Source organism: Taudactylus pleione, unplaced genomic scaffold (assembly GCF_031769625.1).
Source record: "Taudactylus pleione unplaced genomic scaffold, aTauple2 ptg000743l, whole genome shotgun sequence".
Lineage (NCBI taxonomy): Eukaryota > Metazoa > Chordata > Amphibia > Anura > Myobatrachidae > Taudactylus > Taudactylus pleione.
In genome coordinates, this window is record NW_028285145.1 from 579,591 (window position 1) to 594,573 (window position 14,983).

Below are 14,983 nucleotides of genomic sequence, written 5' to 3' on the forward strand. Positions count from 1 at the left end.
TGTATATAGTGTAATCCTCCGTCACACACACCGCTGGCCTGTATATAGTGTAATCCTCCGTCACACACACCGCTGGCCTGTATATAGTGTAATCCTCCGTCACACACACACACCGCTGGCCTGTATATAGTGTAATCCTCCGTCACACACACCGCTGGCCTGTATATAGTGTAATCCTCCGTCACACACACTAGAGTATCAGAATTCCTTTCACAGACCCCCTAAGCTAAAAGTTTGTTTTTGAGAAATTCAGAAAAAAAAATTGTAGTAAAGTGAAGTAAATTGTGCTACATGTCACACATAAGCTGGGTACACACATAAAGATTTTCTGTCCAACCAGCAACTAGTTGATTGGTTGGAATGAAAGGGGCCCATTTATCAAAGTGCATTTGAGGTAAATTCCCCGAAAACACCAGTTCTCCGGGGTATACCTCAAATACTTAGTATCCCCCGAATGTATGAAGGAGGGAGCGCAGCATATACATGTATCTCTGATACCTGCTGCGATCCCTCCATTGCCGCCGGCAGCCGCCTCCCCCATAGGTTTCTATGGGGGATGCGATGCTGCCAAATGTATCAATATCAGGAATGCGAAGCATTCCCGATATTGGCCCCAGCAGCTAACGCTATCTTAAGATAGCGTTAGCCGCTGTAGCCTATGGGGAGTTACCGCATATCAGCCGGCGGAGGGATCTGCCAGATCCCTCCGCCGGCAATGGGCGCCGCTCATGTGCAGTCCGCGGGACTGCGCATGCGCAGAAGCCCCGACTGCCCTCCGGAGACATCGCAGGGACGGGCTCTTTTCAGAGCCCGTCTCACTGCATGTCCCGGATAATACATCCGGCAGATAGGATCGCATTTTGCAATGCGATCAGGGGCGGTACTGCATGCCCTGATCGCATTGCAAAATGTGATCATTAATAAATGGGCCCCAAAATCTGGTAACGTATGGGAGTAAATGATGATCAGCAATTTGCTCCTAAATCCCAGAAAACAGATGAAAATGGCGTCAGACAAGTTTGTTAAATGTTTGATCTAAACAATTTGTTCATACAACAGTTTTTGTCCTTTTTCCGGCGTTTGGGAGCAAATTGCTGATTGTCATTTACTATCATACCTTACCAGATATTCATTCCAACCAAACAAGTAGTTGGATGGTTGGACAGATGATCTTTGTGTGTACCCAGTTTACGTGTGTGTCTGTCTGTCTGTGTCTGTGTGTGTGTCTGTGTGTATGTGTGTCTGGGTGTATGTGTGTGTGTGTCTGGGTGTATGTGGGTGTGTGTCTGGGTGTATGTGTGTGTGTGTGTGTCTGTGTGTGTCTGTCTGTGTGTCTGTCTGTCTGTGTGTGTGTGTCTGGGTGTATGTGTGTGTGTGTCTGGGTGTATGTGTGTGTCTGGGTGTGTGTCTGTCTGTGTGTATGTGTGTGTCTGTCTGTGTGTATGTGTCTGGGTGTGTGTGTGTGTGTGTGTGTGTGTGTGTGTGTCTGGGTGTCTGTGTGTGTGTGTCTGGGTGTCTGTGTGTGTGTGTCTGGGTGTATGTGTGTGTCTGGGTGTGTGTCTGTCTGTGTGTATGTGTGTGTCTGTCTGTGTGTATGTGTCTGGGTGTGTGTGTGTGTCTGGGTGTATGTGTCTGTCTGTCTGTGTCTGTGTGTGTGTCTGTGTGTATGTGTGTCTGGGTGTATGTGTGTGTGTGTCTGGGTGTATGTGGGTGTGTGTCTGGGTGTATGTGTGTGTGTGTGTGTCTGTGTGTGTCTGTCTGTGTGTCTGTCTGTCTGTCTGTCTGTCTGTCTGTGTGTGTGTGTCTGGGTGTATGTGTGTGTGTGTCTGGGTGTATGTGTGTGTCTGGGTGTGTGTCTGTCTGTGTGTATGTGTGTGTCTGTCTGTGTGTATGTGTGTGTGTGTGTGTGTGTGTGTGTGTGTGTCTGGGTGTGTGTGTGTGTGTGTCTGGGTGTCTGTGTGTGTGTGTCTGGGTGTATGTGTGTGTCTGGGTGTGTGTCTGTCTGTGTGTATGTGTGTGTCTGTCTGTGTGTATGTGTCTGGGTGTGTGTGTGTGTCTGGGTGTATGTGTGTGTCTGTCTGTGTGTGTGTGTGTCTGGGTGTGTGTCTGTGTGTGTGTCTGTCAGTGTGTGTGTGTGTCTGTCAGTGTGTGTGTGTGTCTGGGTGTATGTGTGTGTGTGTCTGGGTGTGTGTGTGTCTGGGTGTATGTGTGTGTCTGTGTGTGTGTGTGTCTGTCTGTGTGTATGTGTGTGTCTGTCTGTGTGTATGTGTCTGGGTGTATGTGTGTGTATGTGTGTGTCTGGGTGTGTGTGTGTGTGTCTGGGTGTATGTGTGTGTCTGTCTGTGTGTGTGTCTGTCAGTGTGTGTGTGTGTCTGGGTGTATGTGTCGGTGTATGTGTGTGTGTGTGTGTGTGTGTGGGTGTGTGTGTCTGGGTGTATGTGTGTGTCTGTCTGTATGTGTGTATGTGTGTGTCTGTCTGTCTGCCTGTGTGTATGTGTCTGTATGTGTCTGTCTGTGTGTACCAAGCTTACGTGTGTGTCTGTCTTTGTGTATGTGTGTGTACGTGTGTACCCAGCTTATGTGTCTGTGTGTGTATGTGTGTATGTGTCTGTGTGTGTATGTGTGTATGTGTATGTGTGTGTCTATTCAGCTTTAGGGTCAGTTATGTGGTGGTGACAGGTTTGTGCTTTTGTTTGTCCTCATATTTACATTGACATAAATAATGTGATTTGGTGCTGGACTCCCAACCTGAGGCACCCAGGGCAGCCCGTCGAAAGCTGCGTCGTGCCCCGGTAAAAAAAGGGGGCGTTGGCTAATTGTGGGCTGCGTGGCTACGCCGCTTATGTAAGAAAAAAAACACAGTTTTGGAGCGCTACTCGCACTGGTGAGGGGGCTGCAGTGAGCCCCTTCAGCCCGGCGCATAACCAGTTGGGGGCGCGATTAGCTTGATCGCTCCCCCCATACGCAAAGTGTAGGAGACTGCTGCAGCTGCTTCTCAGCCAGCCCAGCACACAGCACCGTGTGATGTAAGAGGGTGGGGGGGGGAGTGGGGCCGGACCCCTGCAGCAAGCCTGGGCCCGGGTAATTTGTACCCACTCCCCCCCTCGGTGCCCCTGCCCCAGGGTACCACGCGCACATTTTGGGAATCACAGTATTATATGTGTAAGACTGCATCAGATCCCTGTGTACTCTGGTGTCAGCCATTTTCCGGTGTCACACGTCAGCCCTGAGAATCTCTGCATCGGCTGCTGCATGTCGCCAAGGACTGTGATTAGCGCCATTATCCATAGCGGTCATTGTATCGCCTAAGGGACATTTATAATCATATACATCCTCTTCAGCCAGCACATGACTGTGTCTCATTCAGACCCGCTCGCGAGTGCTGTACGCTCGCAAGCGGGTCGTTGTTACCCAAATGCGCATGACGGAGGCTGCTCCGTCGTGCGCATGCGCGAGACCCGGCGAGCGACGGGGTCTTGCACCAAAGGGGGCATGCTGTCGATGGTGATTGACAGCTCACCCCCTTTGGTGGGCGTACCGGGGGTGTGGCTGCCCAGACGGAGGCGTCCCCATGGGAACTCCTACCGTCTGGGTCCGGCCCCACTGACATCACTAGTGAAGTCAGTGGGAGTTATTTTGGCTCTGATAGAGCCAGAAGCACTGCGGGCTTGCGGCAGAGGAGACCCTACCGCAAGGGTCTCGTCGCAAGCCCGATGGTCGCGATAGTCTTGACCATCGCAACCATCTTTTTGGCCGCTCGCATAAGCTACCCACAGCTATGCGAGCGGCCAGGAGGCCGCTCCAATTTTAGGTAGGAGGGCTCTGAATCAGGCCCACTGTGTCTTTATATGGAAAGAGCATCCATTAAGGAATTACCAGCATGGTTCATCTATACTGACATGTGGCTATTATAGTAACCTATTGTATGTACTTACTATGCAGCATTAGGATTGTTACCATGTATGACATGTTCTGTACTGTGATATGAGCTGTACATTGTTATCTGTGTGACCTGTCTCATACTTAGTAGTGCTGGTATTCCTGTCTCTATCATTGTCTTATTGCTGTATACATCCCCTATATACCAGCAGCTCTCTGACAGCGCTGAGGGTTATATTCTGTGTATTATAAGTTTAAGTCACCAATTTACTTAAAAAAAACAAAAACATCGGATAACATCGATGTTAGAGAACCAATGCTTAGGGTTAAACAATGTTTTGTATCTAATGATAAAAACATCGGTACTTACAATGTTTTCTTTCGATGTCCCATCCTGTATCGTCTCTCACCATAGAGATCCCCAATATGACTCCGCCTAGTGGCTCTACTATCCCCGCCCCTCCCCTCCCGTGAGCCCGCCCCTCCCCGCTGACGTCACCCTCAGGCAGCAGCAGCAGACAGACAGACATGGCCGCCGCTAGCACCGAGCCTCAGCCCCCGGCCCCCGGGAGTCCCGGCCCCGCTCAGGCCGCAGCCCCGGAGCCCCGCGCGGAGGAGCCGGTGGCCGGGAGAGTGGAGCCGGAGGAGGAGGAGGAGGAAGCGGACGATGAGGAGGAGGATGAGGAGAGCAGCGGGGTGTCGGAGCGCTCGGACAGCCCGGCCGGGAGCAGCCTGGACGGTGACGGAGGGAAGAGCCGGCAGGAGGACGGGCCCGGGCCGGGGAGCGGGGCGGCCAGCAGCACATCCAGCAGCTCGGCGGGGGATGACGGCTACTGCAGCTCCAGCAAGTCCGGCCGGAGAACCAGCCTGGAGGGGTCATCCGAGGGGGAACCGCTCAGCCGCATGGACTCCGAGGACAGGTCAGGGGGGCCCGGGGGGGGAGGAGGGGGATCATTATAGTGTCATATGGGGGGGGGATCATTATAGTGTCATATGGGGGGGGGATCATTATAGTGTCATATGGGGGGGGGATCATTATAGTGTCATATGGGGGGGGTCATTATAGTGTCATATGGGGGGGGGATCATTATAGTGTCATATGGGGGGGGTCATTATAGTGTCATATGGGGGGGGATCATTATAGTGTCATATGGGGGGGGATCATAAAAATGTCATATGGGGGGGATCATTATAGTGTCATATGGGGGGGATCATTATAGCGTCATATGGGGGGGGATCATTATAGTGTCATATGGGGGGGTCATTATAGTGTCATATGGGGGGGGGATCATTATAGTGTCATATGGGGGGGGGATCATTATAGTGTCATATGGGGGGGGTCATTATAGTGTCATATGGGGGGGGTCATTATAGTGTCATATGGGGGGGGTCATTATAGTGTCATATGGGGGGGGATCATTATAGTGTCATATGGGGGGGGGATCATAATAGTGTCATATGGGGGGGGATTATTATAGTGTCATATGGGGGGGGGATTATTATAGTGTCATATGGGGGGGGGATCATTATAGTGTCATATGGGGGGGGGGATCATTATAGTGTCATATGGGGGGGGATCATAATAGTGTCATATGGGGGGGGGATCATTATAGTGTCATATGGGGGGGGGATCATTATAGTGTCATATGGGGGGGGTCATTATAGTGTCATATGGGGGGGATCATAAAAATGTCATATGGGGGGATCATTATAGTGTCATATGGGGGGGGATCATTATAGTGTCATATGGGGGGGGGATCATTATAGTGTCATATGGGGGGGGGATCATTATAGTGTCATATGGGGGGGGGATCATTATAGTGTCATATGGGGGGGGATCATTATAGTGTCATATGGGGGGGATCATTATAGTGTCATATGGAGGGGATCATTATAGTGTCATATGGGGGGATCATTATAGTGTCATATGGGGGGGATCATAATAGTGTCATATGGGGGGGGGATCATAATAGTGTCATATGGGGGGGAGAATCATAATAGTGTCATATGGGGGGGATCATAATAGTATCATGGGGAGGAGGAGGAGGGATCATAATAGTGTCATATGGGGGGGGATCATAATAGTGTCATATGGGGGGGGATCATAATAGTGTCATATGGGGGGGATCATAATAGTGTCATATGGGGGGGATCATAATAGTGTCATATGGGGGGGATCATAATAGTGTCATATGGGGGGATCATAATAGTGTCATATGGGGGGGATCATAATAGTGTCATATGGGGGGGATCATAATAGTGTCATATGGGGGGGATCATAATAGTGTCATATGGGGGGGATCATAATAGTATCATGGGGAGGAGGAGGGGGGATCATAATAGTGTCATATGGGGGGGATCATAATAGTGTCATATGGGGGGGATCATAATAGTGTCATATGGGGGGATCATTATAGTGTCATATGGGGGGGATCATAATAGTGTCATATGGGGGGGGATCATTATAGTGTCATGGGGGGGATCATTATAGTGTCATATGGGGGGGATCATTATAGTGTCATATGGGGGGGATCATTATAGCGTCATATGGGGGGGGATCATTATAGCGTCATATGGGGGGGATCATAATAGCGTCATATGGGGGGGATCATAATAGCGTCATATGGGGGGGATCATAATAGCATCATATGGGGGGGGGATCATAATAGCGTCATATGGGGGGGATCATAATAGTGTCACTGGGGAAAGTGTGGGGGATAATAGTGTCATGGGGGAATGGAGGGGGATCATAGTGTCATCGGGGAAAGTGTGGGGGGATCATAATAGTGTCATATGGGGGAAGGGGATCATAATAGTGTCATATGGGGGGGAGAATCATAATAGTGTCATATGGGGGGGATCATAATAGTGTCATATGGGGGGATCATAATAGTGTCATATGGGGGGGATCATAATAGTGTCACTGGGGAAGGTGGGGGAGGGATAATAGTATCAAATAGTGTTATGGGGGAGTCATAAGTGTCATGGGGGGGAATTATAATAGTGTCACTGGGGAAGGTGGGGGGAATCATAATAGTGTCATTGGGGAAGGTGGGGGGGATCATAGTGTCACCGTGGAAAGTGTGTGGGGCGATCATAATAGTGTTATGGGGGGGATCATAATAGTGTCACCGGGGAAAGTGTGGGGGATAATAAGTGTCATGGGGCAATGGGGGGATAATAGGGTCATAGGGGAAAGAATCATAATAGTGTCATGGGGGTGGGATCATAATAGTGTCCTGGGGGGATAATAGTGTCATGGGGGGATAAGTGTCACCAGGTAAAATGTGTGGGGGGATCATAATAGTGTTATGGGGGGGGTCATACTATTGTCAGGGGGGTGGGGGGGATCATAATAGTTTCACTGTAGAAAGTGCGGGATAATAAGTGTCATGGGGGAATGGGGGGGATAATAAGTGTCATGGGGGAATGGGGGGGGGATTATAGGGTCATAGGGGAATGGGGGGGGGAATCATGATAGTGTCATGGGGGGATCATAGTGTCACCGGGGAAAGTGTGTGGGGGATCATAGTGTCACCGGGGAAAGTGTCATGGGGGGGATCATAATAGTGTCATGGAGGGGATCATAGTGTCACCGGGGAAAGTGTTTGGGGGGGATCATAATACTGTCATGGGGGAATGGGGGGGTCATAATAGTGTCACTGGGGAAAGTGTGGGGGATAATAAGTGTCATGGGGGAATGGAGGGGGATCATAGTGTCACCGGGGGAAAGTGTGGGGGGATCATAATAGTGTCATATGGGGGGGGATCATAATAGTGTCGTATGGGGGGAGATCCTAATAGTGTCATATGGGGGGGCGGTCCTAATAGTGTCATGTGGGGGGGTAATAGTGTCACAGGAGAAGGAACGCTGGGGAAGGGGTGGGTCATAAGTGTCAGCAATATGAGGGTATATCATGGGTGCAGATTATACAGTAATATGGGGATATTATATATCATGGGTGCAGGTTATACAGTAATATGGGGATATTATATATCATGGGTGCAGGTTATACAGTAATATGGGGGATATTATATATCACGGGAGCAGGTTATACAGTAATATGGGGATATTATATATCACGGGAGCAGGTTATACAGTAATATGGGGATATTATATATCACGGGAGCAGGTTATACAGTAATATGGGGATATATAGCACAGCGGGGGCAGATTATACAGTAATATGGGGATATATAGCACAGCGGGGGCAGGTTATACAGGAATATGGGGATATATAGCACAGCGGGGGCAGGTTATACAGTAATATGGGGATGTATAGCACAGCGGGGGCAGATTATACAGTAATATGGGGATATATAGCACAGCGGGGGCAGATTATACAGTAATATGGGGATATATAGCACAGCGGGAGCAGATTATACAGTAATATGGGGATATATAGCACAGCGGGGGCAGGTTATACAGTAATATGGGGATATAGAGCACAGCGGGAGCAGATTATACAGTAATATGGGGATATATAGCACAGCGGGAGCAGATTATACAGTAATATGGGGATATATAGCACAGTGGGTGCAGATTATACAGTAATATGGGGATATATAGCACAGTGGGTGCAGGTTATACAGTAATATGGGGATATATAGCACAGCGGGGGCAGATTATACAGTAATATGGGGATATATAGCACAGCGGGGGCAGGTTATACAGTAATATGGGGATATATAGCACAGCGGGGGCAGGTTATACAGTAATATGGGGATATATAGCACAGCGGGGGTAGGTTATACAGTAATATGGGGATATGTAGCACAGCGGTGGCAGGTTATACAGTAATATGGGGATATATAGCACAGCGGGGGCAGATTATACAGTAATATGGGGATATATAGCACAGCGGGGGCAGATTATACAGTAATATGGGGATGTATAGCACAGCGGGGGCAGATTATACAGTAATATGGGGATATATAGCACAGCGGGGGCAGATTATACAGTAATATGGGGATATATAGCACAGCGGGGGCAGATTATACAGTAATATGGGGATATATAGCACAGCGGGGGCAGGTTATACAGTAATATGGGGATGTATAGCACAGCGGGGGCAGATTATACAGTAATATGGGGATATATAGCACATCAGGAGCAGATTATACAGTAATATGGAGATATATAGCACAGCGGTGGCAGGTTATACAGTAATATGGGGATATATAGCACAGTGGGAGCAGGTTATACAGTAATATGGGGATATATAGCACAGCGGGGGCAGATTATACAGTAATATGGGGATATATAGCACAGCGGGGGCAGGTTATACAGTAATATGGGGATATATAGCACAGTGGGTGCAGATTATACAGTAATATGGGGATATATAGCACAGCGGGGGCAGGTTATACAGTAATATGGGGATATATAGCACAGTGGGAGCAGGTTATACAGTAATATGGGGATATATAGCACAGCGGGGGCAGATTATACAGTAATATGGGGATATATAGCACAGCGGGGGCAGGTTATACAGTAATATGGGGATATATAGCACAGCGGGAGCAGATTATACAGTAATATGGGGATATATAGCACAGCGGGTGCAGATTATACAGTAATATGGGGATATATAGCACAGCGGGGGCAGGTTTTACCGTAATATGGGGATGTATAGCACAGCGGGGGCAGATTATACAGTAATATGGGGATGTATAGCACAGCGGGGGCAGATTATACAGTAATATGGGGATATATAGCACATCAGGAGCAGATTATACAGTAATATGGAGATATATAGCACAGCGGGGGCAGGTTATACAGTAATTTGGGGATATATAGCACAGCGGGGGCAGGTTATACAGTAATATGGGGATATATAGTACAGCGGGGGCAGGTTATACAGTAATATGGGGATATATAGCACAGCGGGGGCAGGTTATACAGTAATATGGGGATATATAGCACAGCGGGGGCAGGTTATACAGTAATATGGGGATATATAGCACAGTGTGAGCATATTATACAGTAATATGGGGATATATAGCACAGTGGGAGCAGGTTATACAGTAATATGGGGATATAGAGCACAGCAGGTTATACAGTAATATGGGGATATATAGCACAGCGGGGGCAGGTTATACAGTAATATGGGGATATATAGCACAGCGGGGGCAGGTTATACTGTAATATGGGGATATATAGCACAGTGTGAGCATATTATACAGTAATATGGGGATATAGAGCACAGCGGGAGCAGATTATACAGTAATATGGGGATATGTAGCACAGCGGGGGCAGGTTATACAGTAATATGGGGATATATAGCACAGTGGGTGCAGATTATACAGTAATATGGGGATATATAGCACAGTGGGTGCAGGTTATACAGTAATATGGGGATATATAGCACAGCGGGGGCAGGTTATACAGTAATATGGGGATGTATAGCACAGCGGGGGCAGGTTATACAGTAATATGGGGATGTATAGCACAGTGGGTGCAGATTATACAGTAATATGGGGATATATAGCACAGTGGGTGCAGATTATACAGTAATATGGGGATATATAGCACAGCGGGAGCAGATTATACAGTAATATGGGGATATATAGCACAGCGGGGGCAGGTTATACAGTAATATGGGGATATATAGCACAGCGGGGGCAGATTATACAGTAATATGGGGATATATAGCACAGCGGGGGCAGATTATACAGTAATATGGGGATATATAGCACAGCGGGGGCAGATTATACAGTAATATGGGGATATATAGCACAGCGGGGGCAGGTTATACAGTAATATGGGGATATATAGCACAGCGGGGGCAGGTTATACAGTAATATGGGGATATGTAGCACAGCGGGGGCAGGTTATACAGTAATATGGGGATGTATAGCACAGCGGGGGCAGGTTATACAGTAATATGGGGATATATAGCACAGCGGGGGCAGATTATACAGTAATATGGGGATATATAGCACAGCGGGGGCAGGTTATACAGTAATATGGGGATATATAGCACAGCGGGGGCAGGTTATACAGTAATATGGGGATATATAGCACAGCGGGGGCAGGTTATACAGTAATATGGGGATATGTAGCACAGCGGGGGCAGGTTATACAGTAATATGGGGATATGTAGCACAGCGGGGGCAGGTTATACAGTAATATGGGGATATATAGCACATCAGGAGCAGATTATACAGTAATATGGGGATATATAGCACAGCGGGGGCGGGTTATACAGTAATATGGGGATATATAGCACATCAGGAGCAGATTATACAGTAATATGGGGATATTTAGCACAGAGGGTGCAGGTTATACAGTAATATGGGGATATATAGCACAGTGGGTGCAGGTTATACAGTAATATGGGGATATATAGCACAGCGGGGGCAGATTATACAGTAATATGGGGATATATAGCACAGCGGGGGGCAGATTATACAGTAATATGGGGATATATAGCACAGCGGGGGCAGGTTATACAGTAATATGGGGATATATAGCACAGCGGGGGCAGGTTATACAGTAATATGGGCATGTATAGCACAGCGGGGGCAGGTTATACAGTAATATGGGGATGTATAGCACAGCGGGGGCAGATTATACAGTAATATGGGGATATATAGCACAGCGGTGGCAGGTTATAGAGTAATATGGGGATATATAGCACAGCGGGAGCAGATTATACAGTAATATGGGGATATATAGCACATCAGGAGCAGGTTATACAGTAATATGGGCATGTATAGCACAGCGGGGGCAGGTTATACAGTAATATGGGGATATAGAGCACAGTGGGTGCAGATTATACCGTAATATGGGGATATATAGCACAGCGGGGGCAGGTTATACAGTAATTTGGGGATATATAGCACAGCGGGGGCAGGTTATACAGTAATATGGGGATATATAGCACAGCGGGGGCAGGTTATACAGTCATTTGGGGATATATAGAGTACAGCGGGGGCAGGTTATTTATTGCCAGGGTAGATTAGAGTGCTAGTTCGGCCATACAATACTGGGCATGGGAGAGCGTGGATTCGGGATGAGGGGGCTGTGTCGGAGGTGGATAATATAGGAATCAGATGCTCTCAGACCATGATGTAATTACATAACGTATTGCGTTCGTTACTCCATCACACACAGCGAGTCACATAGGCACTAATTGGTCTTGTGGGGCTGATGTGAGAGATGGGACTGGCGTGCAGATATAGTCCCTACGTATGTCACGTCTGCTGGGCACAATCTTTTCTCTGTATGAGACACAAAGTAGCTTCAGTACATTGTAAGTAAATAGACTTTGGATGATGAGGAACGTATCCCCCTCCCAGGCTGCGGGGACTGTGCATCGCCTGTATAGACCAATGTGACCTTTACCAGCGGGGATAGGGTGGGATATGTCACCACTCCCCATGGGTCCTGTAACGCCCAGCTATCTGCAGCATCAGAGGGTATGCAGGGGGGGCACCAGATCTCAGGTGCAGGGTATGCAGGGGGCACCAGATCTCGGGTGCAGGGTATGCAGCGGGGGCTCCAGATGTCAGATGCAGGGGGCACCAGATCTCAGGTGCAGGGTATACAGGGGGCACCAGATCTCAGGTGTAGGGTATGCAGGGGGGGCACCAGATCTCAGGTGCAGGGTATACAGGGGGCACCAGATCTCAGGTGTAGGGTATGCGGGGGGGCACCAGATCTCGGGTGTAGGGTATGCAGGGGGGGCACCAGATCTCAGGTGCAGGGTATGCGGGGGGGCACCAGGTCTCGGGTGCAGGGTATGCGGGGGGGCACCAGGTCTCGGGTGCAGGGTATGCGGGGGGGCACCAGGTCTCGGGTGCAGGGTATGCGGGGGGGCACCAGGTCTCGGGTGTAGGGTATGCGGGGGGGGGGGCACCAGATCTTTGGGTGTAGGGTATGCAGGGGGGGCACCAGATCTCGGGTGTAGGGTATGCGGGGGGGGGGGCACCAGATCTCGGGTGTAGGGTATGCGGGGGGGGGGCACCAGATCTCGGGTGTAGGGTATGCGGGGGGGGGCACCAGATCTCGGGTGTAGGGTATGCGGGGGGGCACCAGGTCTCGGGTGCAGGGTATGCGGGGGGGCACCAGGTCTCGGATGCAGTGTATGCGGGGGGCACCAGATCTCGGATGCAGTGTATGCGGGGTGCACCAGATCTCGGATGCAGGGCTCTCTGGAAATAGTTTATCCTGGAGGTTTCAATATTAAACTTAGTGCAGCCAATAGGAAGAGGGGTCTGGCCGCACCCCCAGGCAGGTAACATACATCGTAGCGACATGACCTGGTGAGAATGAAGAGCGCTGCCATAAAGGAGATGCCGCGTGTGGCGATGGATGGCTCTGGCGGCGTGTGGCGATGGATGGCTCTGGCGGCGTGTGGCGATGGATGGCTCTGGCGGCGTGTGGCGATGGATGACTGGCGGCGTGTGGCGATGGATGACTCTGGCGGCGTGTGGCGATGGATGACTCTGGCGGCGTGTGGCGATGGATGACTCTGGCGGCGTGTGGCGATGGATGACTCTGGCGGCGTGTGACGATGGATGACTCTGGCGGCGTGTGGCGATGGATGACTCTGGCGGCGTGTGGCGATGGATGACTCTGGCGGCGTGTGGCGATGGATGACTCTGGCGGCGTGTGGCGATGGATGACTGGCGGCGTGTGGCGATGGATGACTGGCGGCGTGTGGCGATGGATGACTGGCGGCGTGTGGCGATGGATGGCTCTGGCGGCGTGTGGCGATGGATGGCTCTGGCGGCGTGTGGCGATGGATGACTCTAGTGGCGATTGATGACTGGGGGCGTGTGGCGATGGATGGCTCTGGCGGCGTGTGGAATTGGATGCCTCTGGCGGTGTGTGGCGATGGATGCCTCTGGCGGCGTGTGGCGATGGATGACTGGCGGCGTGTGGCGATGGATGACTCTAGTGGCGTGTGGCGATGGATGACTGGCGGCGTGTGGCGATGGATGGCTCTGGCGGCGTGTGGCGATGGATGGCTCTGGCGGCGTGTGGCGATGGATGGCTCTGGCGGCGTGTGGCGATGGATGACTCTGGCGGCGTGTGGCGATGGATGACTCTAGTGGCGATTGATGACTGGGGGCGTGTGGCGATGGATGGCTCTGGCGGCGTGTGGAATTGGATGCCTCTGGCGGCGTGTGGAATTGGATGCCTCTGGCGGTGTGTGGCGATGGATGCCTCTGGCGGCGTGTGGCGATGGATGACTGGCGGCGTGTGGCGATGGATGACTCTAGTGGCGTGTGGCGATGGATGACTGGCGGCGTGTGGCGATGGATGGCTCCTGGCGGCGTGTGGCGATGGATGACTCTAGTGGCGATTGATGACTGGGGGCGTGTGGCGATGGATGGCTCTGGCGGCGTGTGGAATTGGATGGCTCTGGCGGCGTGTGGAATTGGATGCCTCTGGCGGCGTGTGGCGATGGATGCCTCTAGTGGCGTGTGGCGATGGATGACTGGCGGCGTGTGGCGATGGATGACTCTAGTGGCGTGTGGCGATGGATGACTCTAGTGGCGTGTGGCGATGGATGACTCTAGTGGCGTGTGGCGATGGATGACTCTAGTGGCGTGTGGCGATGGATGACTCTAGTGGCGTGTGGCGATGGATGACTCTAGTGGCGTGTGGCGATGGATGACTGGCGGCGTGTGGCGATGGATGACTCTAGTTGCGTGTGGCGATGGATGACTCTAGTGGCGTGTGGCGATGGATGACTGGCGGCGTGTGGCGATGGCTGGCTCTGCTATTAAAGACTTATTACCCCTTATATAAGAGATTATGCCCCAGGGAAACTCACACACACTAATATAAATCCAGCACTAGTGAATGGACTGTGGGAGGAACTGCAGCACCTGGTGGAAGCCCATGTGGAACGTACAAACTCCACACAGTATTTGCCTCAGCACCAGTGCTAAATAGAGCTTGGCATACCTGTGACTCAGAGATATGAGCTAGCGCACTATAATCTCCCCCCAAGGCTGGTAAACCCAGTGTGTAACCCCCTGCAGGCTGGCACCCGAGTATCACCCTCTGGTCCCATATAGTGATTACAGACCGCCAGGACCACGTATTGGATGGGCACCTCGGTCTCCTTCTGTCAGTGTTTGCAGT

At 50.6% G+C, this 14,983-nt stretch overlaps 1 protein-coding gene across 2 annotated transcripts in view; it reads left to right on the top strand.

Annotated features, from left to right (window-relative positions):
* The first annotated feature begins 4,350 nt into the window (after window positions 1-4,350).
* The window catches only part of AEBP2 (AE binding protein 2), a 32,338-nt gene continuing 21,705 nt past the window's right edge, over window positions 4,351-14,983 (top strand). For both annotated transcript variants that reach the window (XM_088457170.1, XM_088457171.1), the window contains exon 1: window positions 4,351-4,799. In XM_088457170.1, coding sequence (XP_088313296.1) covers window positions 4,408-4,799 — 392 coding nt within the window. In that variant the 5' untranslated portion in view covers window positions 4,351-4,407. The remainder of the gene's footprint in view (window positions 4,800-14,983) is intronic.